Raw genomic sequence first — 27,848 nt, 5'->3', positions numbered from 1 at the left:
GGTGCGTCGTAAAATTTGATACTACCAATCAAATAAGTCGTTAATTTTTGTTGAAACACATTGTATATGAGTATTTTGATATTTACTTTCGTTTTATGATTTTTTTCTGAAGAATATGATCGCTTCGGGATAAAATAAATTGAAAATGGATATTTGAAATTGTTTTATTAAAATGTGCGGATGTTGCGGATGCAAAACTGTCCCCCCCATAAGCGCCCCAATCAATTTAAACAACCAATCAGATACATACAATTACGCGGTGAGTGTATTTTATAAAAAAAAAACTTTAAAAAATACTTTATCCTCGCCCTTTTTCCATTGGTTGTTCATAACCTCAATTTGAATCGAATTTATTTATTTTTTTAGGGTCCGGATGTAATAAGAGTTTCCAGATTTTTCAATCAAGCGAAAGAAGGCAAATTCATCAGTTACGTTTATTCGGACGCCAAAACTCTTTACGAATCCTTCAGAAGAGGAGCCAAAGTATCAAGTAAGTTATTAACAAATTTGGTCCTTCGAGCCGGATATTTTCCGAATCCAACCACATATGATTTTTTTCTCAAGTTAACAAAACAATTTTTCCAAATCTCGGACAAGAAATTAATCACAGGGGGCTAAATCTGGCGAATAGGATGAATTGCAAAAAATTTCCGTTAAATTTCTTTTAAATATAAAAAGACATTAAATAATCGTGATTAATCATTAGAAAATAATTTTGGCTTAACGTAGTATACGACAACTATGTATATATACGAGGTACGATCGAATTTTAATAACTCGCGTGGACGAATTTAATAAAAAAATGCTGAAAAATCCCGTTTTTTATAATTTTTATGTTATCCCATAGGAAAGTAAGGAAAAATCTCGCTACTTTAAATATAAAATAGATTAACATTAAAATGTCTAGGTCATTATTTCGTCACAAGAAGCTCGAGTGTGTTTACAAATTATTAGAGGACGTTGGGGAGCGCACGATCCGATATTTTTAAACTGAATTTCATTTGGAAAGATGTCACTTAAAATTTTACCGTCGAGTTCATCTAAACGTTACGTATAACGTGAGATGTTTGGCGCCTATACTGAAGTGTCAACTACTGCGTATTGGAAATCGCTTAAATTCTCTTAAATCATCGAATTAGTGATTAATTTTATTGTTACGACTTTAATTGGTTTTACTTTTACGATATTATAATGTTTTTCGGGATTATAAACTGTTTTTTTGAAGTTTAAATAGCTTTCGAATTATTATCTGCCCTTTTCGTAGAATTTTATAATTTAAATAGTATTTTCTATACAGTTTTATAACATTTTCGACGATTATCTGCACTTTTTTTTAAGTTATACAATGATTAAGACGATTATCTGCACTTCTCATAACGTTTTACAACATTTTTGACAATTATCTGCACTTTATATTGAATCTTACAATTCTTAGAACGATTATCTGCACTTTTTATGAAGTTCTACAATTCTTAGGACGATTATCTGCAGTTTCTTTGAAGTTCTACAATGTTGAGGACGATTATCTGCACTTCTCATAACATTTTATAACATTTTTGAGGATTATCGGCACTTTATATTGAATCTTACAATTCTTAGGACGATTATCTGCACTTTTTATGAAGATCTACAATTCTTAGAACGATTATCTGAGGTTTCTATGAAGTTCTACAATGTTTAAGACGATTATCTGTACTTCTCATAACATTTTATAACATTTTTGAATATTATCTGTACTTTATATTGAATATTAACATTCTTAGGACGATTATCTGCACTTTCTATGAAGTTCAACAATGTTTGAGACGATTATCTGCACATTCTTTGAAGTTCTACAATGTTTAAGATAATTATCTACACTACTAATATCGTTTTACAACATTTTTGACAATTATCTTAACTTTATATTGAATTTCACAATTCTTAGGACGATTATATGGACTTTATATGAAGTCTTAGACGATTATCTGCACTTTCTATAAAGTTATACTATAATCAAAACGATTATCTGCACTTTTCATAACGTTTCACAACTCTTTCACTGATTGTCTGCACTTTCTATAGAATTTCACAATTCTTAGGACGATTATCTGCACTTTCTACAATGTTTAAGAAGATTATATGAACTACTCACAAGGTTTTACAATATTTTTGACGATTATACGCACTTTTTATAGAATTCACAATTCTTAGGACGATTATCTTCACTTTCTATTAAGTTTAAGACGATTATCTGCAGTTTCTAAGATGTTCTACAATGTTTAAGGCTATTATATGCACTTATCAAAACGTTTTACAACATTTTTAACGATTATCTTCACTTTATATGAAATTTATGTAAAATAACAGTTTAAGAATGGTCCTAGATGATTATATGCTATTTCTATACAGTTTTACAACGTATTGACGATTATCTGCACTTTGTAGATAGTTCTACAATGTTTTCTGCGATAACCTTCACTTTAAAATTTCTGGAAATCATCTGTACTTTCAAAGCAATTTTACAATGCACAAATCATCTGTATTAAGTTTTGCAACGCTCCTCGTTGATTTTCTGCTTTATCTATACATCTTTAAAATGTATTGACGATTATCTGCACTTTCTAGACAGTTTTAGAACGTTTTAGGCGATAATCTTCACTGTAGAATTTATGGAAATCATCTGTATTAAGTTTTGCAACGCTCCTCGTTGATTTTCTGCTTTATCTATACATCTTTAAAATGTATTGACGATTATCTGCACTTTCTAGACAGTTTTAAAACGTTTTAGGCGATAATCTTCACTGTAGAATTTATGGAAATCATCTGTATTAAGTTTTGCAACGCTCCTCGTTGATTTTCTGCTTTATCTATACATCTTTAAAATGTATTGACGATTATCTGCACTTTCTAGACAGTTTTAAAACGTTTTAGGCGATAATCTTCACTGTAGAATTTATGGAAATCATCTGTATTAAGTTTTGCAACGCTCCTCGTTGATTTTCTGCTTTATCTATACATCTTTAAAATGTATTGACGATTATCTGCACTTTCTAGACAGTTTTAAAACGTTTTAGGCGATAATCTTCACTGTAGAATTTATGGAAATCATCTGTATTAAGTTTTGCAACGCTCCTCGTTGATTTTCTGCTTTATCTATACATCTTTAAAATGTATTGACGATTATCTGCACTTTCTAGACAGTTTTAAAACGTTTTAGGCGATAATCTTCACTGTAGAATTTATGGAAATCATCTGTATTAAGTTTTGCAACGCTCCTCGTTGATTTTCTGCTTTATCTATACATCTTTAAAATGTATTGACGATTATCTGCACTTTCTAGACAGTTTTAAAACGTTTTAGGCGATAATCTTCACTGTAGAATTTATGGAAATCATCTGTATTAAGTTTTGCAACGCTCCTCGTTGATTTTCTGCTTTATCTATACATCTTTAAAATGTATTGACGATTATCTGCACTTTCTAGACAGTTTTAGAACGTTTTAGGCGATAATCTTCACTGTAGAATTTATGGAAATCATCTGTATTAAGTTTTGCAACGCTCCTCGTTGATTTTCTGCTTTATCTATACATCTTTAAAATGTATTGACGATTATCTGCACTTTCTAGACAGTTTTAAAACGTTTTAGGCGATAATCTTCACTGTAGAATTTATGGAAATCATCTGTATTAAGTTTTGCAACGCTCCTCGTCGATTAATGCTCTTTCTATACAGTTTTATACATTTCTGACGATAATCTGCACTTTCCATCTAATTTTCTAGTTTAATTAGTGTTTTAAACTTTTTTCCACGCCTTATTTTAACGTTCAAAAAAATTATCTCAAATTTATTCATATTTTGCCCTACTAATACTTTTATCTTTGATCTCTTTATAATTTTATAGAATAATTTAACTATCACTATCGTTTTTCATACACATTTTCGACATAAAATTCGATAACTTTTCTTAACATAATTAAAAATATTGAGGGGCACAATTTGAACATCTGGCCGACTCCTGAGCAATAAATAAAATTATTTTTATTGCGGTTTTATCGTCATAATTATCTTTATCTTTTATTTCACCGAAGCTGTAGATAAAACAACTTTTATAACAATGTGTTTCGACGAATTTTCCGATTTACTTTTATTTAGCGTTGGCAACATCGCATTTAATATATTTTTCGTTATTTGGCGATGTAATCACGTAAACTAGTCATTTTTATACCAAATTACGGCGTTGCCAAATTAGATATGAGTAAAAACATGTTCTTGGGTAATTTTTTTATTTTTTTTTTTTCGATTTCAGATAACGGTCCGTGTTTGGGTTGGAGAGAATCGTATACCAAGCCATATCAATGGGTTAATTACAATGAAGCTTTGCTGAGAGCGAAAAATTTCGGTTCCGGTTTGGTGGCAAGTGGTTTACCGCCGGGGCAAAGTACCATCATAGGCATATATTCACAAAATTCACCAGAATGGATATTAACCGAGCAAGCTGTGTACTGTTATAGCATGGTATTAGTACCGCTGTATGATACTTTAGGTCCGGAGGCTTGCGCTTTCATAATCAAACAAGGTAAATTTTGATGAATGTGAAAAAAAACTTTGGTTCTAACAATTCTTCCAATTTACCATAGAGTTTCACAATGTTTCTGACGATAATCTGCACTTTATGCACAAGTTTACAATGTTTCTGACGATTATTTGCACTTTATTCACAAGTTTATAGTGTTTCTGACGATTATTTGCACTTTATTTACAAATTTACAATGTTTCTGACGATTATCTGCACTTTATTGACAGGTTTACAATGTTTCTGAGGATTATCTGCACTTTATTCACAAGTTTACAATGTTTCTAACGATTATCTGCACTTTATTGACAAGTTTACAATGTTTCTGAGGATTATCTGCACTTTATTCACAAGTTTACAATGTTTCTGACGATTATCTGCACTTTATTGACAAGTTTATAATGTTTCTGAGGATTTTCTGCACTTTATTCACAAGTTTACAATGTTTTTCACGATTATCTGCACTTTATTGACAAGTTTATAATGTTTCTGAGGATTATCTGCACTTTATTCACAAGTTTACAATGTTTTTCACGATTATCTGCACTTTATTGACAAGTTTATAATGTTTCTGAGGATTATCTGCACTTTATTCACAAGTTTACAATGTTTTTCACGATTATCTGCACTTTATTGACAAGTTTATAATGTTTCTGAGGATTATCTGCACTTTATTCACAAGTTTACAATGTTTTTCACGATTATATGCACTTTATTGACAAGTTTATAATGTTTCTGAGGATTATCTGCACTTTATTCACAAGTTTACAATGTTTTTCACGATTATCTGCACTTTATTCACAAGTTTACAATGTTTCTGAGGATTATCTGCACTTTATTCACAAGTTTACAATGTTTCTGATGATTATCTGCACTTTATTTACAAATTTACAATGTTTCTGACGATTATCTGTACTTTATTCACAAGTTTACAATGTTTTTCACGATTATCTGCACTTTATTGACAAATTTACAATGTTTCTGACGATTATCTGCACTTTATTCACAAGTTTACAATGTTTCTGACGATTATCTGCACTTTATTCACAAGTTTACAATGTTTTTCACGATTATCTGCATTTTATTGACAAGTTTATAATGTTTCTGAGGATTATCTGCACTTTATTCACAAGTTTACAATGTTTCTAACGATTATCTGCACTTTATTTACAAGTTTACAATATCTTTGAGGATTATCTTCACTTTATTCACAAGTTTACAATGTTTCTGACGATTATCTGCACTTTATTCACAAGTTTACAATGTTTTTCACGATTATATGCACTTTATTGACAAGTTTACAATGTTTCTGAGGATTATCTGCACTTTATTCACAAGTTTACAATGTTTCTAACGATTATCTGCTCTTTATTTACAAGTTTACAATATCTTTGAGGATTATCTTCACTTTATTCACAAGTTTACAATGTTTCTGAGGATTATCAACACTTTATTCACAAGTTTATAATGTTTCTAACGATTATCTGCACTTTATTCAAAAGTTTACAATGTGTCTGACGATTATCTGCACTTTATTCACAAGTTTACAATGTTTTTCACGATTATCTGCACTTTATTTACAAGTTTACAATATCTTTGAGGATTATCTTCACTTTATTAACAAGTTTGCTATGTTTCTGACGATTATCTGCATTTTAGTTACAAGTTTACAATGTTTCTGATGATCATCTGCACTTTATTCACAAGTTTACAATGTTTCTGACGATTATCTGCACTTTATTCACAAGTTTACAATGTTACTGACGATTATCTGCACTTTATTCACAAGTTTACAATGTTTCTGACGATTATCTGCACTTTATTCACAAGTTTACAATGTGTGACGATTATCTGCACTTTATTTACAAGTTTACAATGTTTCTGATGATCATCTGCACTTTATTCACAAGTTTACAATGTTTCTGAGGATTATTTGCACTTTATTTACAAGTTTGCAAAGTTTCTGACGATTATTTACACTTTCCATATAGCTTTACAATGTTTCTGACGATTATCTGCACTTTATTCACAAGTTTGCAATGTTTCTGACGAGTATCTGCACTTTATTCACAAGTTTACAATGTTTCTGACGACTATCTGCACTTTATTTATAAGTCAAAATGTATTTCACGATTATCTACACTTTAAATATAACTTCACAATGCTTATGGCGATTATCTACACTTTCTATAACGTTTGCCGGCGATTCTGACGATTATTTACACTTTCCATATAGCTTTACAATGTTTCTTATAATTATCTGCAATTTAATTACATGATCACAATGTTTCTGACTATTATCTCCACATATCTAGAATTTTAAAAAGTTTGGGACCATTATCGGCACTTTTTATAAAAATGTTCGATGTTTTTGACGATTATCTGCACTTTATTAACAAGTTTATAATGTTTCTGACGATTATCTGCACTTTATTTACAAGTTTGCAATGTTATTGACGATTATCTGCACTTTATTCACAAGTTTACAATGTTTCTGAAGATTGTGCTTTAATGATATTTTTAAGCCCATTTCAAATATAAGAAGTACCGTTTGTTTTCCAGCTGAAATTTCAACTGTTATTTGTGATGACGACGCTAAATGCAATCTTCTATTAGAAAGATCGCCGAATTGTCTAAAAAAATTGATCGTAATGAGAGACGTAAGGGCCGCTACGAAGCAACGGGCCAAAAATCGGGGAGTGGAAATAATCAAATTCAACGACGTCGAAGATTTGGGAGCGAAAACAAATCATCCAGAAGTTGTGAGTATCATACCGAGTCTTCAAAATATTTCATACGGGTTAAATTGTTTGTTATTTATTTTTTCAGCCTCCGAAGCCCTCGGATCTAGCGACCATTTGTTACACGAGCGGAACGACGGGGAACCCGAAAGGGGTTATGTTGACCCACGAAAATATAGTGGCATCTATGAGCGCCGTCATTTTACAATTCGGAGATCATAAATTGAAAAATACCGATATTTTGATATCGTTTTTGCCTTTGGCGCATATGTTGGAAAGATGCTGTGAGGTAAGTACGGATACGTTTCGATCTACTCACAAAAACTTGCAAAAAAATACACAAAAATCCAATTAAAATCGTTTGGAACATTGCAACTTACAAAATAATTGAATTCCTTTATCGTTATCTATATCTACATCATTATCTTTATCGTTTCCTATATCTACATCATTATCTTTATCGTTATTTCTATCATTATCTTTATCGTTATCTCTATCATTATTTATATCTTATCGATATCTATATCTCTAACAGTATCTTTATCCTCGCATGTATCACTATATTTATTTATATCATTATCTATATCTCTATCAGTATCTTTATCGTTACATGTATCATTAGCATTATCTGTGACATTATCTTTATCAGTAAATGAACTATCACCTTTATTTTTATTATATTTATCGTTATCTTTGCCGTTATCAGTTATCTATATCTCCGTCAGTATCTTTATCGGCGCATGTACTATCGTCTTTATCATTATCTTTGTCGTTATCTATATTTCTATCATTATCTTTATCAGCACATGTACTATCATCTTCATCATTATCTATATTTCCATCATTATTTTTGTCATCATCTGTATCATTATCTATATCTCTGTCAGTATCTTTATCGTTATTTATGTTGTTATCTTTTTCATGAATGAAGCAAAATCCTTATATCCTTCGACTTTTAATATACTGATGATAAAATCTGGATGAAAAATCATATTTTCTCTATTAATTGTCTTGGAATAAAAATATTATCAAAAATTTTGAAAAATAATGAATTTATTAAATCGCCGATCTTTAAAAGACATTATCTTCATGAGTATCATTATCTTTATGTTCAACTTTATCGTTATCTTTATCCATATCATTATCTTTATCGTTATCTATATCTCTACAAATATCTTTATCGTTTTATGTACGTTTCTCTTCAATTATCGTTATTTTTATTTATCTCTTCCGTTATCGTTCTTTACTACTACCTAGATCTTTACCATTTTGTGTATAACTTTGTTTATAAATATCTCTATCGTTATCTCTATTTCTTTCTTTACCTTCGCCCTTATCTTTATCTTTATCGCTATCTTTATTTTCATAGTTTTATATATCTTCATATTATCATTATCGTTTTATGTATCTTTTTCTCTATAATTATCTTTATCGTTATCTATATTTCTATTTTTATCTTTGTCGTCATTTTCATCGTCATCGTAATTATCTTTATTTCTGTTTTTATCTTTATTTCTATGATTATTTTTGTCGTTATCTTCATCGTCATCGCAATTATCTTTATCGTTATTTATATTTCTATCTTTATCTTTGTCGTTATCTTTATCATCATCGTAGTTATCTTTATTTCTATTTTTATCTTTATCGTTATCTTTATTTCTGTTATTATCTTTGTCGTTATCTTCAACGTCATCGCAATGATCTGTATTTCTTTTCTTATCTTTATCGTTATTTATATTTCTATCTTTATCTTTGTCGTTATCTTCATCGTCACCAAAATTATCTTTATTTCTATTTTTATCTTTATCGTTATCTTTATTTCTATGATTATCTTTGTCGTTATCTTCATCGTCATCGTAATTATCTTTATTTCTATTTTTATCTTTATCGTTATCTTTATTTCTATCTTTATCTTTGTCGTTATCTTTATCATCATCGTAATTATCTTTATTTCTACGATTATCTTTGTTGAGGTATCTTTATCTTCGTCTGTTTTTTGTTATATATATATATATATATATATATTTATAGAACGCCATGTATTGCGTCGGAGGAGCTGTCGGTTTCTATCTAGGCGACATCAGGAGATTATCTGACGACATGAAAGCCTTAAAGCCGACGGTAACACCCGCAGTTCCGAGATTATTAAACAGAATATACGATAAAGTACAAGCCGATATTAATTCCAGTTGCGTCAAAAAGGCTCTATTCAATATGGCACTCAGCGCCAAAGAAAAAGAACTAAAAAGGTTCGTTACGACATTTTTTGTTATAATTATTAGTGTATATGTATAGTTTTAATTCGACTATTTTTGTTTTACCGATAATGTAACTGATTAATTTCCGTTTTTGTTTGTTTTATTTTTTGATATTATTGTATATTATTATAGGGGTGTGGTGAGGAAGAACAGTTTTTGGGACATGTTAGTGTTCCGGAAGGTTCAAGAGGGCATGGGGGGTCACTTGAGGTTGATGTTAGTCGGATCAGCCCCGTTAGCCGAGAACGTTCTTTCGTTTGTTAGATGTGCCTTAGGTTGCGTGGTGAGTTAATGATCAAATTTAACGTAAATTTGTGAAATTTCGTTTTCGTTTATGAATTAAAGGTCTCTAAAAACTGGTATTTGGTTTTATTTTACGTTAATAGGTGGTTGAAGGTTACGGTCAGACGGAATGTACGGCTCCGATCACTTTAACAATTCAAGGAGATCATACGCCGGGTCACGTGGGACCGCCTGTAGCTTGTTGCTGCGTCAAATTAGTAGACGTACCCGAAATGGAGTATTGGTCGCGTAATAATCAAGGCGAAGTTTGCGTTAAAGGCACTAACGTTTTTCAAGGTTATTACAAAGATCCCGAAAAAACAGAAGAAGTTATAGACGAAGCCGGATGGCACCATACCGGAGATATAGGAATGTGGTTACCGGTAAGTTTAATTACCATATATGACACTAGCATTTCAATCGAAATACCTAAAATTATTGATTTTCCCTCGTATACACCGAATCATATATAGGAAGTCATCGAAATTATTGTAAATCTGGCTACAGCGCGTTCAATTTAACATTGATGATATATAATCGAATCAAATTCAACAGTACATTTTTTTAACTACCCTGTATATAGAAATTCCCTAGTATTTGTTATCAAATCATCAATTGAGGGTTTTTTGAACAAATCTATATTTTGTTGATATCCCCTCGTATATAACAAATCATATATCAAAAGTGAAGGAAACTATTGAAGATGTGGCAACGTCACGTTCACTACTAACTAACTAACTACCCTGTATATAAAAATTTCCTGATATTTGTTATTAAATCATTAAATAATTTTTTTTTTAAATTTTACATATTGTTGATATCCCCTCGTATATAACGAACCATATATCAAAAGTGAGGGAAATTATTGAAGATTTGGCAACGTCACGTCCACTATTAACGACGACGCTATACAATCGAATCAAATTTAACAGTACATACAATTTTTTTAACTTCGTTGTACATAAAAATTCTCTAATATTTGTTATTAAATCATTAATTAATTTTTTTTTAATTTTACATATTGTTGATATCCCCTCGTATATAACGAATCATATATCAAAAGTGATGTCTACACTTCAATTTAATTCAAATAATTTAATTTCTTAATTCGTATCGTAATTTTTATTTTCTAGAATGGAACGTTGAAAATAATCGACAGAAGAAAACATATTTTCAAATTATCGCAAGGAGAATATATAGTACCAGAAAAAATTGAAAATATTTACATTCGTTCGCAATACGTTAGTCAAGTTTACATATATGGAGAATCATTAAAAGTAAGTTTATTGACATATGTACAAGTAGACACTCCCATTTCTACAACATAAGATAATTGAAGATTTCGAATTGAAGGTAGAGATGGCGCTAACGTTATTTATTTATCGATATTTTTTTATAGTCGTGTATAGTGGGGATCGTAGTACCGGACGTAGACGTAATTAAATGTTGGGCTCACGAGAACGGCATTCCCGGAACACTCAGTATACTATGCAATAATCCCGAAGTCAAACAATTGATTTTAGACGACATGATAACGTGGGGCAAAGAAGCAGGATTAAAATCCTTCGAACAAGTAAATATATATTAAATAATCTATTTTCGCAAATTTATATAAATATATTTTTATAGGTTAAGGATATTTATCTTCACCCCGACAACTTTAGTATTCAAAATGGTTTACTAACACCGACTATGAAGTCGAAACGTCCGCAATTGAAAGCTTACTTTAAGCCCCAATTAGACGATATGTACAGCAGACTAACGTAGATTTTTTTTCTTTAAGATAAATCCTTGTAGCCGTAGAATTATATTAAGCACGTGATTTTTTCCGAAGTTTTATACAAAAAAAATAACGTTTACGAAATTTATTTCTTGAATTTGTAATTTGTTTTATAATATTCCAAAATGTTGTAGACGGAATCCACGCGAAATGTTTGACAGAAAGATGGCGGATAATTTATAATAATTAAAATAACTTACCACTAGAAATCAGGTTTACACTTGGAACACTATCACTAAAATAACCACAAACTATACATTATCACTATAAATATTTAAAAGAACTTTTTTTTAAAAATATCGATATTATTTTAATAGTTTAAATAATCAAAAAATTCACATAGAGCAACTACCTGTTAGTTTACACACACAACACTTTTAGTGGAGATGACAAGAGATGGATGTTGTGACGTAATTTCCGACTACATAACAAATTTTGTGACGTTCAATTTCACGTATATGAATTAGAACATTACTCGACATTATATTTTATTCATTTTAGTTGATAATAATTGGAAATAATAAATAAAAACAATTTTAATTTATCTAAATTGTGAAATATAACATTTTTCTTGTTTATATACGAAATAGTAGGATAGGGACTTGATCAAATTGACAAGAAAATGTTGAGGAAGGAGTTAAGCGGATCAGGAAGATATTATGTCATTCTAGCTGATGTTTCATATATATTGTTTCCAATAAATTAAAAATGATTTTTTTTGTCACTTAAGTATGAATTTTGAAAAAAAAATCGTATGGATTCTGATCTCATAAAAGATAAATCGTTATAATAACATATATAAATGTGATTACAAAAAAAATATCGAAATAAATAATTTTTGATTATGTAAAATAATTTCAATAGCAATAATTGAAAGAGACCAGTTAAACAGTAAATTTAGCTGTAATAGATCATAACTTGCTTTTTATTACAATATCCATATTACTTTTATGTATACAGGATGTTATTTAAATCACTGAATCAAATTTTTTGAGTATTCTAATAACTTTATATCACCAAAAAGAAGTGGAAGGAAATTTTTTGCAGGTTTTTCTAAAATTAATATTGGATAAGACACTGTAAAATATCACCTCTTATATTACTATTTCAACTTTTTTTTTCAAGTTGATGTATGTAAACTTAACATAACTTTCAGTTGCATATGTCAACAAATTTCTAGCCAGGACCGTAATAACATATTTTGGTTTAATTAAAGATGAACAAAATGTGTCTAATGTGAATTTTGTGTAGAAAACCTATGGTAAACAGATGAAGTATTTAGAAAAATATATTTTATACTAGTTTTTTTATCAATCACTAATGAATGACTATAGTTCAATCCACAAGATGCTTATAAATAATGAATCACACTATAAATAAAAAATTTATTTAGTATTAGAATACATAATTTCAGTTTGGGTATAAAATAGAATACTTGCGTCCTTAAACCTTCAGTAGTTTCTCTCGTAAAAGGACGTGAAATAATTTTTTAATATTTTACAATACAAGAAGACCTAAAGCAAAATACTTAGTTAGTACAAGAACTTAAATATTGTTAATAATAGTTTATTTTGTAAGACAATATGTTACACCTGAAAAAAAAGTAAAAACTTATTGTTCAATTAGTTATTTCGTTTTATTGACACATACCATTCCAATTAGAATAATAAAGTATGTTATGAGAGTTTTGGAAAACCGGCAACGTCGCTGTATGTAAATTAAAATCTTACCAGTCATTATAATTGTGTTCAAAACATATTACATTCGTAAAAAAACATTATCTTCTTTTTTTATACACTACTAGTGCCAAAAACGTTTTATAACCTAGTTTTTATTGTGAATTAACTAAACGACATTTATTTTTATATAATTTACGTAGCTGGTCATTACTCTCGACAAAGACCATAGTCTAGTTCGTATAAATGCGTGTTTGCCGGCTTTATCTGTCTGTAGAAATTATAGGGAAAAATTACTCCAAATGTAAAAAATTTCTTATCTTCTACAATGATGATTTTATTTGATATATATAAAAAAATATGTTTTTAAACAAATTATTATTTAAAATTGACAATAGAAATAGAAACATAATTAAAAAATGAGTTTATCGAATTTTGAAACTAATAATATTGAAAAACTATTCGTAAATACGGCAACATTATAAACCCAGTTGATCACAAGACCACAGGAATGTTCACCTATAGAGTGTTATATCTACTTGTCATTAATGTATATGAAAAAAAAAAGGAAACCTAAGGAGGGTAGATGTAGATGAGGTTAGGTATTATTTTAAAGCAACTTAAGAAACACCTGATAATCGCTAGAGCAAATAGGAACCAATAATGAATCGAATAAATATGATTTGTGAACATAAACGTATATATAAATTTCAAACTAACAGATCCAACTGTCAGATGTCACTCATAGATCTACTACTCTAGAATAGTAGTTATTAATTCTAGAACTCAAATTGTGTATAATTTTTAATAAAATAAATATTTTCACTTTTATTTGAAATAATATAACATTTAATATAATAAACATATCTTCTTGTAACCTGCTTTTAACTACGTGTAATTACTTGTAACTAACTTCATGTATAGAGATGGGCGTTGAAACCATAGAATTAATAGTGATAGATATTGAAGTTTATTCAAATGACTGAAATTACGTCGAAGTTACAAGTGGTAGGAATAGCAAAAGAAAATAAAAAATTTAGAATTTATTGGCGAGCAGAGGGAGATAACGAGTTTTTTCTCTTCAAATTACACTGATATGTCGCTTTTCCTATCAAACTCTATGGTCAAATCGTATCCCTACTAAATTCACATTTAATGCTCACTCTAGATCTGTGATGATTGTATGATTCTTGTTTACAACTTTGCCAGTGTTATTAAAGGTTTTTCCCTAACTCATAATCAAGTTTTAACTTATGAAATTCAATTTTCCTACTGATATCTTTATACAGAACCATTTTTTTTTAATATAATAAAGGAAAATGAGAAATAAATAAATAAAAATAACGTATAAATCAAACATTTATTAGGATCTATTTTTTAGGGGCTTTAGTTACAGCTTGTTGTGCTTTAAGAACTTTAACCACGATTTTTTGTTCTTCGATAAGAAAAGCTCTGACGATCTTTTCTTTGACGCACTTATGACACAACACTCCACCGTAAGCCCTTTTTACGGTTTTCTTCCTCCTACATAACCTGGATCTTTCTTGTGGTCTTGCAGGGAGGATACCCCGTAGTTTATCTTTACATTGACCGCATCTTGGGATCTTTTTCGGTTTTTTAAGGTACTGATATACTAATTTACCACCAGGAGTTCGTACACTATAAATAAGCGTTTTGTTACAATGTTATATGAGAAAAAATGAATTTGGGAATATTTTGTTGTTAATATCAGAGATTAACGAACGAATTTGTTGTCGTCAATAAGTTTTTTCAGTACTCTAGCCAAAAAATCATCATGGAAATTTATACAATGTTTAAATTTATACAAAAACATAACCTCAAGCTATTTGATTATAAAATTTACAAATATTAATAAATAAATTATTATATTAATGAATTTATGTAATTAAAATAGTACTTACATTCGTCTTCTGTTGGATTTTGTGTTATAAGACAATCGTCTTCTAAACACTAATCGTTGAACCATTTTGCTCTAAAACAAATACAAAAACAAATATAACAATCTTTTTCATATAATCACTTATATATAGTAAACATTTTTCTCCAACAATTAAAAATATTACAATTTGTTTTAAACTAATAAATAAACGGATGTTTTTAGATTTATTTTTAACTTCTACTAACCTCTTTGAGCTAGAAAATGGAAAAGAAACAATAATAGCGCATGTGTATATGATGACAAATGTAATTGACATTTGACAGTTTATTTGTATTACCAACATATTTTTACAATGTTATTCATTTAAAAATAAAATTATAAATATAAATTAAATGATAAAATAGTGTTTGTTACTTCCTTTTAATACAACACACCGTATTTTTCGATTTTATTACACCATTTAAACATATTTAGTTTATCTATGTGTGACATATTCCACTTATTACTATAAGCAAGGAATATTTAAACGATTAAAAATCACTATTTGAATCATTAATTGATACTAAATATAATAATGAATTATAATTTCTATATATTTTAGTTTTATGAAATATATTGAGTTGTATTTAGGAACGCACTTAATCACGGAACATACGTTATACAGCTGCGCAATCTGGTAACTGTAAAACGCATCCTAAAATTTTTCCTTTTCATTCGAAGGTTCATACACGAAGGAGTGCTTAGACTAACTTTGTAAAAAAATAAGAAATGAACGAAACTTTGCAGCTTAAAGGTACCCTTTTGGGTCATAATGGTTGGGTAACACAAATAGCAACCAATCCTAAATATCCCGATATGATTTTATCGTCATCAAGAGGTAACATATTTTTCAACATATTTCTTCATATATCTTTATAATCTTAGTTTATTTTTAATATATTATTTATTTAATAATTATAATCGTATTGTTTGATTCGTTTAAGGGTGATATTTTTTGTTACAGATAAAACTTTAATCGTATGGAAATTGACACGTGACGATACACAATATGGCGTACCCCAAAAACGTTTGCATGGTCACTCTCATTTCATTTCCGACGTTGTACTTTCTAGTGATGGAAATTACGCCCTTTCAGGTTCGTGGGACAAAACCCTCCGTTTATGGGATTTGGCAGCCGGAAAAACTACGAGGAGGTTCGAAGATCACACCAAGGTAAGCGAGTTTGATACATCGTCACAATAATTACTTTTTCTCGTAATTTTTCTTGATATCCAATTACTAATCTAAAATTTGCAACAGCTAGAAGATTTTTTGTTTATTTTTTTTTTAACTTCGATCTTCGTCAGAAGATTATCTTCGACGTAGTTAAATGTAAGTACAAAATGTTTGTAATTTCCTCAAAAGCGCCAAATTGTGTATTTAATAGCAAGTTGGTTGTCTAGTAGGAATATATTAAATTTTTTCCTGGGTGCGGGCAAAATGTTTTACCTCGTTTTGTTCCTCAATCGGAATTAAAACATTTTTTTCATTACCTGACAAAAACTTGCTTTTTTAAATCATTGTTTAATATACCATCAAAACTATTTATTTATTTATCTTTTTTTTTATAAATTATATTTTAATTTCATTATCCATGTTTATAAACTGAATTTGTTGGTTAAAAACAAAATTTTTCTCCTATTTCCTTTTTACATTGCAACTGTAGGAGTAGTTCTTATGTCCCATGGGAGATCTAACCTCTAAATTGTATCTTATTGATTTATTTCAAAATTAACACATTTTGATGGAATATTACACATCATTCAGTTCTAGTTTTTTGTATCTAATTCATTTTTTTCTATTTTTATTGTTTAGGATGTGTTGAGTGTTGCTTTTTCTGTTGATAACCGTCAAATAGTGTCGGGTTCGAGAGATAAGACCATTAAATTATGGAATACGTTAGCAGAGTGCAAATATACGATACAAGATGACGGGCATGCCGATTGGGTAAGTTTTACATAGTTTTTCGTATTTAATTGTTTGGAATTTTTTTTTTTTTTTTCAATTTTCCCATGTGCAGCTTCCATATTTTGACCAAAATTTTTATTTTGCTTAAAAATATTTTATTTGTATTCCTGTACTATCTTCTTCTGTTTTCTGTCTTTTTATTGTTTTATATATGTATATGAGGTTTGTCCGAACTATGCTGGAACTATAGAAAGCGCAAATGGTAACGTCAAGTATGAAATCTCATGGTTCGGTATCAAATTTTTGTTTCCATTATCCGTATTGAAAAAATCCCTTCCTTTGAAGCACCAACTTTGGTTATATTATCGAATGCATTGTTGGTTGTTGCCAGGAAGGAGATAAAATTTAATTCAAGGGTGTGAGTATTAACAAAAATCGATGTTAATTGCTCTTCAATCTGAATTAAAACAATAAGAGATGTTTTGGCTCATTAATTGTTGTCGAATTTTGAAATAATCCACAGATTTTGGTCACAAATATATTAGCCTACATTGTGAATTGAAACATATCGAAATTATTTCATATAAATATTCCATTGGATTGAACAACTTTTTTCAGTGTATTTATAATTGGATTATTACAGGTGTCGTGCGTAAGGTTCTCCCCTAATCACGCCAACCCCATAATAGTATCCGCCGGTTGGGATAGGGTAGTCAAAGTATGGAATTTGACTAATTGTCGTTTGAAAATCAACCATTCCGGTCACACCGGTTACTTGAACACCGTAACCGTTTCACCTGATGGTAGTTTATGCGCCAGCGGTGGTAAAGATTGCAAAGCCATGTTATGGGATTTGAACGATGGTAAACATTTACATACCCTCGACCATAACGATATTATAACCGCTTTGTGTTTCTCACCAAACAGGTATGTTGACATATTTTTTTTAAACAATCTTAGCCATGAGGCTCCATAAGTACCCAACGTACTTGAAGATAAAGAGCTTTTTGAAATTTTCTTTGTTTAGTGTTAGTGTAATGAATAGTGAAAGTATTTAGTGAAGTTGTGTTGTCATGTGATCTAATATACAAAACAGTACATCAGGGTTCAAATCCGTTATTACAACGACCAAAACTGAATTTCTACCCTATTCACTGCATTTAATCCTATAGGGTTCATTTGTGTTTAAAAATTTGATAAAAACGGCGCAGAAGTTGATTTTTCAAAATACTGATGAATTTTGATCCTATTTAACCTCGTAGGGTTAATTTTTGATCAGGAACGCGGGAAATGGCGCAATAATATAGGATTTTCCAAAACATGAAAATTATTGGTGAAAACAATAAACCAGTTTACAAATTTTCTATCCTATCTGTAAGATTTGGACCTCTAGGGTTATTATTTATTCAAGATCTTTAATAAATGGCGCAGAAGCATAGGATTTTCTAAAAATGGAAATTATTTTACTAAAACAATATCAGTATGCAAATAATTTGTTACTACATTCGACATTGATAAATTTCGATTCTATTTGCCAATTTTAAACCTTTAAGTTTGTTTTATGTTCATAAACTTGAAAAAAAAAACGCAAAAATTCGAGGATTTTTACAAAAAATGATAATATATGTACAAAACAGGATTTATTTGTATATCAGGTTTCAAATCATTTATTACATCAAAAACGATTAATTTCTACTCCGTGCGCCATTGGAATTATTTTCTGTTCAAAAACTTGAAAAAATAATGGTTATATAGGAATTTCTAAAATATGATAATTATGTGATCAAAACAGTATAACAAGGTATTAACCCCTTATTAAAACCTCAAAAAACTTGTTGACTTTTGACCCTATTGTCAAATTTAACTCATTAGGGTTATTTTCTGAATTTGAAAAAATGGTGTAGCGGCATAGGATTTTCCAAAAATGCAAAAGTGAAAGAGACTATTTTGCAGAAATAGAAAAAATTGTGTTAAACAAAAAAAATTTTTGTTTTCTTTTAGTTTCGTTAGGTATTTTTGGAACTTCCCTGGCATTGTGAAAGTGAAAATGTGGTAAAAGATAAAATATATGTCACTTTTTTTTTCGAATACTTTTCAAATGATGTATAAACTTTTAACCCCTTGATATATCTATGAGAGGTTAGCGGATATGGGGCTGATTATTAAAAAAATATATCATTTTGTACGGATTACCTAATTTACGTTTTACAAATTCGTCTAAATTTAAATTCCAGATATTGGTTATGTGCCGCGTTCGGACCTTCGATTAAAATTTGGGATTTGGAGAGCAAAGAAATGATCGAGGAACTAAAACCGGAAGTCGTGTCGCAAAACGCCAAAGCCGAACCACCCCAATGTTTATCTTTGGCGTGGTCCACGGATGGACAAACTTTATTCGCTGGTTATTCCGACAATACCATTAGAGTTTGGCAGGTGAGCATATCTGCTCATTAAGATGTTACCTTAAGGACAGTTTTTTTATATATAATAAAAAGGCTACGAGAGATTCAGTTTTTTTTTTATTTATTTTGATAAATCCTCAAATTTGTTCAAACTGTGATAATAAATCCATTTTTGTTAAGTTTTCGTTTTTCATTTACGGATACTTGATATTAGTTCAGTTATTTATTTGCAGGTACTTCGTATCGCTTCATTGGAACTACTACTTCATTGTTTCTTTACAGCTACTTCGTATCGCTTCATTTGAACTACTAGTTCATTGTTTCTTTACAGCTACTTCGTATCGTTTCATTTGAACTACTAGTTCATTGTTTCTTTACAGCTATTTCGTATTGGTTCATTTGAACTACTAATTCGTTTTAAATTTGCAGCTACTTCGTATCAGTTCATTCGAACTACCGATTGGATTAAACTGTCTTAAATTAGAAAGAGTAGAGAAAAATTTGAAGCAAAAATCATTTTTTGATGGAACGCGTCGTTTATATACAGTATTATCCATTATTTAGTAAAGGATCATCCAAATGTCTTAGAATCAATAGGGCTTAGTACGTAACCCTTCATCTAGTTGAAAATACCTTTAAATACAAAAATTCATCGATTTTTGACTGAGGGGGTGGATAGAATGGTACCTGATACCCTAACCAAAATGACTGATGATATTTTTTACATTTCCCTCCCTTTATTGTCTATTCGATTTGCAGTTTCACATTTAGTCGCTTCGTAGCGGCTCATTTGAACTACTACTTCATTTTAAATTTTCAGCCTTTTCATGTCTGTTCATTCGAACTACCATCTATCTTAAGTTAGGGAAAAAAATCAACAATATCAAAGAAATGAGTCTTGTACTTAGTAAAATATTCATCCAAGTATATCCCTGACGCAATAATTTAATGTAGTTTATTAAAATTGCTCACAAAATCGACATTTTTACATCTTTATCTTTGTTTATTTCATATTTTTTTGAGTTTTCCTTCTGTATTACAGCGAATTTGTAACTGTTCATTTGAACTACTGATTCGTTTTAAATCTATGACCATTTTTCTGTTGTCGATTCATTTGAACTAATGGCTGGATTTAATGATCTAAATGCAAAAAGTTCACAATAATTTGAAGAAAAACAGTTTTTAGTAAAATGAGTCATTTATATACAGAACTACCCATTATTTAGTAAAGAATCGTTCAAATGTTTTCGAATCGATAGAGTTTAGTATGTAACCTTTCATCTAATTAAAAATAAAAGGAAATTTCATCGGATTCTGACCGAAATTGAAGATACTTTTCCTTATCTAGCTACTTGGTGGTTAATGCTTGAAATAATCTGTGGAAGTGGATAAAATGGTACCCCTAATACTCCTACCAAAACAATTTGATTTTATTTTAAACTTTTTTGTCCTTTTTTGTGTATTTCACATTTGAGGCTACTTCATATCGATTCATTTGAATTACTAATTCGTTTTAAATTTGCAGCGGTTTCGTGTCCCTTCATTTAAACTACTGATTGAATTTAATGATCTAAATGGATAAAATACACAACAAATTGAAGCAAAAATCTGTTTTCTACTAAAATGAGTCATTTATATACAGTATTACCAATATCTAATTTTTTTAGTGTAAAATACAATTAACCCTGATACCCCTACGGATACCTTTAGGGTAACATCTACTATGTCTTTTTTACATTTTCGTACCTGTTTGTTGGATTTTCCGTTATAATTTCAAAGCTACTTCGTATCGGTTCATTTGATCTACCGATTGGATTTAACCATCTAAATAGATAAAATACACAATTTCCACTTAAATGAGTCTTGTACATATAGTATCAATTTTTTATGAAATATTCATCGAAATTTACCCCTGATTTAATTAACACAATTATTTGATAATATTTTTTCGACAATACATTTTTTGCATATTTTTCTTCCTGTTTATTCCAAATTTGTTTCAGTTCATTTGACCTACCCTTTAGTTTTAAATTTACAGCTGTTTCGTTCACATCTGTTCGTATGAACTACTAAATGGATGTAACTCTCCTAATTGAAAAAACAAAGGTAAGAAACTATTTTTGTAAAATTAATCATATATATACAGTATTATCCATTATTTAGGTAACATCCAACCAAATGTCTTTCAAGTCGATAGAATTTAGTATTAACCCTCCAACCCCTTCTCCATTAAACCTTGATGTAGAGCTACTTGTTTTTATCACTTTTTCCCCAATTCCTTCAAAAAATAACTCAACACCTTGGTGCTAACTTTGTAGATGATTCTACAAGTTAACACCAAAAAGTGGTTAAAATGGTGGTCGTTACCCTTATTACAATAATTTGATAAGATTCGGAAATATTTTAGATAAAAAAAAAGAGGTTTTCCGTTGGTTCGACATCTTTTCTAGTCCCTTTTGTACCAATTTCTCCTCTCTTTTCACCTTCCATTTTCTCTATTTTTGCCATATTTTTTCACCAGGTCCTTTATTGGCCTCTCCATTATTAATCTGTCAGCATTTATTCTTATATTCGCCTTCTTAGGGGTTGAATGGACGTTTAAATCCTTTTATACGTTTCTTCCATTATCTTTTACCTTGTTCGTAAGTTTTTTCTTTTAACCCCCAGTTCACTCGTTTATTCGATTTCCTTCGAAACCGATTTGATTCATAATCATATTTTCCTTTTATACACTTTTTGAGATGTATCTCAAAAGTTCCCATTCCTTTTTTAATAATTAAAACACAAATATTTACAGATTTAATAACAAATACTCGTATTTACCTTTTTATCGTGCACTGTAAGATAATTTAGTTGAATACTAATCGCTGTAATGTTTTACCATGAAACAACTCGAAATCTAAAATTTATAAACTCACGTCTCTTTAACTTTTATAAAATAATTGGATATTTTGAATTATTCAACTTCGTAAATGATAATTAAATTGACAGTTTGGCATATAGCAGTGTTACCAATATAACATTCTGGACGTAATTCCTTTGCTTAAAAAAACCTTAATTACAACACTAGAAATCACTAAAAAGTTACTAGATAGAGTAAAAGGATAAAAAACAAACAATGAAGTTATACATTCTAGAAATTTATTTTCGAAAAAAATAAAGTTAAATAAACATTAACAAATATATATGTATATAATTATTTCGCAGAAATTGTTATTTTATTCGAATATGTCAAAAGTGCTGTGTAAAACCGATTTTCATCTAATCAACAAAATTGCCAACTTAAAATAATATTAAATCTAGTTTGAAAACAGCTCAAATGTTATTTTTATTTCAAAAAATTACTACGATTAAACCATAGATAAAATCAGTATTTATAAATAATTCTTATAAATACGTATAAATTTGGAAATACTTTAAACCAATGAGTTTGAAAATCAAATTCTTATAAAATATTTCGTATATTTATAACGAAATTATAAACATTATAGGAAACAATATATCCGGAACGTACTTGACCATGAAACATTTCTCATATCGCTTGTACACATTTGCTGAGATAAGCAATAAACAAGGCATTTTATTTTTAATTTTTTTATCTAATGGTATAAAGTAGAAGTATAATATCGACATAAAAAAATATGAGCGAAACTTTGCAACTCAGAGGTACCCTTTTGGGTCACAATGGATGGGTAACGCAGATAGCAACAAATCCCAAATTTCCCGATATGATAATATCAGCATCAAGAGGTACATAACGTTTTTTATTATTATTATTAGTAAATCGAATCCAAAAATTGCTCCCGTAAATATTTATCTATTTATTGTATCAAATTATTTACACCACAAAAATTTTCCTATAGACAAATCTATAATTATATGGAAATTGACACGTGACGATACACAATATGGCGTACCCCAAAAACGTTTGTACGGTCATTCTCATTTCATTTCCGACGTTGTACTTTCCAAAGATGGAAATTTCGCTCTTTCTGGTTCTTGGGATAAAACACTTCGTTTATGGGATTTAGTTGCGGGAAAAACTATAAGGAGATTCGAGGATCATAAGAAGGTAAGTAAATTTGTATTTAACCTCAAAATTCGTTTTGTTTGGAAAATATATCGGTTTAAATAGCTACTAATCCGCAATTTTGAAACATCTAGAAGATTGTTTGTTTATTTTTTTTTAAATTCGATCTTCGTCGGAAAATTATATTCAGTGAGTACGTAAATTTGTGAGTTTGATAGAAAGTTTGTTATTAGGTATGGATTTATTTATTTTTGTTACATTTTGTATTGTTTCATTACAGGATGTGTTGAGTATTGCTTTTTCCGCTGATAACCGTCAAATAGTGTCCGGTTCGAGAGATAAGACCATTAAATTATGGAATACGTTAGCAGAGTGCAAATATACGATACAAGATGATGGACATGCCGATTGGGTGAGTAACATTTCTATAATTTCGTAATTCAAAATTCAAATGATATAAAATTGTTCATTTTTCATGATATAAAATTGTTCATTTTTCTAATATTTCATTATTTTATGAATGCTTTTTGTGTTTGTCCAATTGTAGTATCATTTTATTAATAATTTCACTATTTTGTTGACGTTTTTCTTATTTAATCAAATATTTCACTATTTTATTGATCGTTCCACTATTTTATCAACTTTTTCTTATATATGTTATTATTTTATAAATTATTTCACTGTTTTATTGATATTTTTCTGATTTTACCAACTATAGTATCATTTCATCGATTATTTCACTATTTTATTGACATTTTCTCAACTATAGTATTTTATTGATTTTTTTCTAATTAATTCCAACTATAGTTTAATTTCATTGACTGTAATTATAGCATTGAATATTTCACTATTTTATTGATTTTTTAAATTAGTTCCAATTATAGTGACTTTTTGTAACTTGTAACTGTAACTTTGTTTCATTGGATATTTCACTATTTTATTGATATTTTTCTGATTTCACCAACTATAGTATGATTTCATTTAATATCATCATGAATATTTTTCCTACTAAATATTTCAAATAGTAATAAACAAAATGAGTTATTATCGATTTTTTTCATTGGATATTTCACTATTTTATTGATATTTTTCTGATTTCACCAACTATAGTATGATTTCATTTAATAACATCATGAATATTTTTTCTACTAAATATTTCAAATAGTAATAAACAAAATGAGTTATTATCGATTTTTTTGGTTTCCGTAACAGTTTATAATCATATTAATCATAATTTGTTCAAAAAATTTTGGATTAACTGCGAATATGGCATGTCATTATCAAAAATTGATATACGAATTTATTTTTGTATTTAAAAATATAGAAAGAACAAGATTTAACGGTTTTTATTTACTTACCTGAAAGAGAACATAACCAAAAATCTTCTAAAAAATCACTAGAACACAATAGGGGCATAAAATATTTAAAAAAAACACAGCTAAAAGCACAATAAACCATATAAAATGAAAACATAACCTTGAAACGCCAAATTTCGTGTATATTAGTTTGCCCAAATCACTAATTCAATATGGAGTAAACAGTTTTGAATTGGGAATTGAAATCCGAGACATTTTCGTTTTATTACGATTAAATCTGTTTCTATCTTGACACAAAAAAACTTTCATTTGGTTAATGACACCAATTATTGCATTTTAATAATTTCATTATTCATTAAATCCTTAAAAAATCTAATTAAACGTAAATTTGAAATTATCACTTGTCAAACACATCATATAAAACAAAACTGAATATCCTCACTCTTCTTTTTTTCACATTATGTCAACTTGTAACATAGACAAACATAAAACATAGAACAAAACTATAGAGCTAAATCCGCTATGTTATTTATATCACGACAGTATTTAAATCAGGTACAAGTGAATGATGTTGCTGTTTGATTATTGCAATCAACTAAGTGAAATTACAGGGAGAACAAAAATGTTTATAATCTAATAAATAAAAAATAAAGGATAAAATAACTACAAAATGTACTTTAAAGTTACTACATAATTTCATGAAGGGTTTGCCATACTGGGAAATTTTTGACAGTTTTACCACATCGTGTCAATTTTTAACATAGACAAACAAGGAACATATAACAAAATTATAGAAATAAATCCGCTTACGTCTGTAAAAATTTGAATCAGGATATAAGTGAACGGTGTTGCCACTTGATTTTTACATTTAACTAAGTCAAATTTACGGGAAAATTAAAAAGTTAATTATATAATAAATAGAAGATACAACGAAAAATAACTTCACAATGTACTCTGAAAAGTTTATTAAACTTTCATCGAGGGTATTAACCCTGTTTGTACCACGTCGCCATATTGAAATATTTTTGACAGTTTCTTATAAAGGTTAATTGATTCTAATATAGGAATTATTTAATAAAGAGGTTATGTTTGTATTTAATCGGATTCAATGACTAAGTATTACAGGTGTCGTGCGTAAGGTTCTCCCCTAATCACGCCAACCCCATAATAGTATCCGCCGGTTGGGATAGGGTAGTCAAAGTATGGAATTTGACTAACTGTCGTTTGAAAATCAACCATTCCGGTCACACCGGTTACTTGAACACCGTAACCGTTTCGCCTGATGGTAGTTTATGCGCCAGCGGTGGTAAAGATTGCAAAGCCATGTTATGGGATTTGAACGATGGTAAACATTTACATACCCTCGACCATACTGACGTTATTACCGCCATGTGTTTCTCACCAAGCAGGTATGTTGATATATTTTTTTTAAATAATCTTAATAATCTCAAATATACAGGGTCTTCTATAATTACGATTTTTTATTTATTTCTGCCAGTAAATTGTTTGTACCTAGAATTCGATTCGAAATGTGGCAACGATGTAAACTTCTGTCAAATTATCATCCACAGAACAATGAAATTCTAAATGTTGGTTGTTTTGTGGATGTGAACTGCGGTGTTGTCAGATTTAATATTTGTATTGGTGTCTCCGTTTTTATAAAGTAACAGTTGTTACCTGAAACAAGTTCACCGTGGCAACAATGTAAAGTTTCGTCAAATGATTTTTTACGTTTGTTGTGTGGATGTGAAGTGCAGTGTTGTCAGATTTAATATTTGTATTGGAATTTCTGTTTTTATGAAGTAATAGTTTTCAACTGAAACGAGTTCAACGTGGCAACGATGTAAATTTTTGTCCAATCATTTTTTACGTTTGTTGTGTGAATTGCAGTGTTGTCAGATTTAATATTTGTATTGGCATTTTAATAATGTAACAGTCAATTTTTACCTGAAACGAGTGCTATGTGGCAACAATGTAAAGTTTCGTCAAATTATTTCTCACGTGAATGCGAATTGCAATTTATTTTTTACGTTTGTTTAAGTTCTTAGGTGTAATTTGCGATGTTGTCGGATTTGTATATTAATATTAGAATCTTCTCTTTTACGTCAACAAAATTTCCAACATGACAACGATGTAAACTTCTGTCAAATTACTATTCACAGAACAATGACATTTTGAACGTTGGTAGCCGTGTAGGTGTGACCTGCACTGATGCCAGATTTAACAATTGCATTAGAATTTCTTTTTTTTTCGACTTTCAAGCTCCAAAATTCGACATTTTCAATGTTAAAATCTGAGCAATTGTATAAAATTTTTGGATTCTTTTTGTTTATCGAATATTTCGTAATTTGTTATTCATTATTTTTTTTTCGAAATAAACGATAGACAATGTTTCCGTGATTAACCGGAATAAATTATAACGTGGCAACAATGTAAAACATCTGTCATTTCATTCGTTCGTCAACTGTCAAAAATATGAGATATTGACATTGGACTGAGAAAATGCAGGTGGAATATTGTGACTTTTAATTTCAGAACGTGGCTCTGTGTTGCTTTCGGACCTTCGATTAAAATCTGGGATATCGAAAGCAAAAAAATGATCGAGGAAGTAAAACCGGAAGTCGTGTCACAAAACGCCAAAGCCGAACCACCCCAATGTTTGTCTTTGGCGTGGTCCACAGATGGACAAACATTATTTGCAGGTTATTCTGATAATATCATAAGAGTTTGGCAAATGAGCATGTCTAATTCTTAAAGACAATTTTTTTTATAAAATAAAGACTGAAAAAAATTGTTTTCTACTTTAATTTTGATAGATTCTAAAGCTTGTTAATCTTATGATAATAAATTGATTTTTATATTGATTCGATTTTTATTTCCCCCAAATTTACTATATATTTTGATCAAATGGTGTGTATTGGTGCTTAAAAGATGAAAATTTAATTAAAAAAATACTTTTCT

General features: G+C 29.4%; 4 protein-coding genes across 12 annotated transcripts in view; 3 read left to right on the top strand and 1 right to left on the bottom strand.

The window, feature by feature from the left end:
• Positions 1-13,653, top strand: part of LOC130449385 (long-chain-fatty-acid--CoA ligase 6) — a 36,603-nt gene extending 22,950 nt beyond the window's left edge. For 4 of the 9 annotated variants that reach the window (XM_056787174.1, XM_056787173.1, XM_056787177.1 and 1 more), the window contains exons 2-12: positions 113-259; positions 367-490; positions 4,289-4,558; positions 7,118-7,317; positions 7,385-7,585; positions 9,328-9,545; positions 9,687-9,837; positions 9,941-10,219; positions 10,970-11,113; positions 11,236-11,409; positions 11,466-13,651. In XM_056787174.1, coding sequence (XP_056643152.1) covers positions 173-259; positions 367-490; positions 4,289-4,558; positions 7,118-7,317; positions 7,385-7,585; positions 9,328-9,545; positions 9,687-9,837; positions 9,941-10,219; positions 10,970-11,113; positions 11,236-11,409; positions 11,466-11,603 — 1,986 coding nt within the window. In that variant the 5' untranslated portion in view covers positions 113-172 and the 3' untranslated portion in view covers positions 11,604-13,651. Of the gene's footprint in view, positions 260-366; positions 491-4,288; positions 4,559-7,117; positions 7,318-7,384; positions 7,586-9,327; positions 9,546-9,686; positions 9,838-9,940; positions 10,220-10,969; positions 11,114-11,235; positions 11,410-11,465 lie in introns of all 9 variants that reach the window. The other 5 variants (XM_056787178.1, XM_056787179.1, XM_056787170.1 and 2 more) reach the window with 3 other exon arrangements.
• Positions 13,654-14,633: 980 nt separating this feature from the next.
• LOC130449387 (60S ribosomal protein L34-like) lies at positions 14,634-15,506 on the bottom strand. The gene is made up of 3 exons (XM_056787180.1): positions 15,438-15,506; positions 15,215-15,285; positions 14,634-14,951 (listed from the first exon to the last, which is right to left on the bottom strand). Exons 2-3 carry the CDS (start codon positions 15,277-15,279, stop codon positions 14,663-14,665), a joined length of 354 nt encoding a protein of 117 aa, XP_056643158.1. The 5' UTR covers positions 15,280-15,285; positions 15,438-15,506; the 3' UTR covers positions 14,634-14,662.
• A 337-nt stretch (positions 15,507-15,843) lies between these two features.
• Positions 15,844-19,645, top strand: LOC130449383 (guanine nucleotide-binding protein subunit beta-like protein). The gene is made up of 5 exons (XM_056787168.1): positions 15,844-16,069; positions 16,196-16,404; positions 17,047-17,178; positions 17,783-18,066; positions 19,374-19,645. The coding sequence occupies exons 1-5, from the start codon at positions 15,961-15,963 to the stop codon at positions 19,591-19,593; spliced, it is 954 nt and encodes a 317-aa protein (XP_056643146.1). The 5' UTR covers positions 15,844-15,960; the 3' UTR covers positions 19,594-19,645.
• A 3,395-nt stretch (positions 19,646-23,040) lies between these two features.
• LOC130449384 (guanine nucleotide-binding protein subunit beta-like protein) lies at positions 23,041-27,751 on the top strand. Its single transcript, XM_056787169.1, has 5 exons — positions 23,041-23,291; positions 23,405-23,613; positions 23,852-23,983; positions 26,013-26,296; positions 27,423-27,751. The coding sequence occupies exons 1-5, from the start codon at positions 23,183-23,185 to the stop codon at positions 27,640-27,642; spliced, it is 954 nt and encodes a 317-aa protein (XP_056643147.1). The 5' UTR covers positions 23,041-23,182; the 3' UTR covers positions 27,643-27,751.
• The last annotated feature ends 97 nt before the right edge of the window (positions 27,752-27,848 follow it).

The sequence above is a fragment of the Diorhabda sublineata genome, chromosome 10 (genome assembly GCF_026230105.1).
Source record: "Diorhabda sublineata isolate icDioSubl1.1 chromosome 10, icDioSubl1.1, whole genome shotgun sequence".
Classification (NCBI taxonomy): domain Eukaryota; kingdom Metazoa; phylum Arthropoda; class Insecta; order Coleoptera; family Chrysomelidae; genus Diorhabda; species Diorhabda sublineata.
The sequence above is the reverse complement of the archived record's forward strand: the minus strand, read 5'-3'. Positions and strand labels throughout refer to the sequence as shown.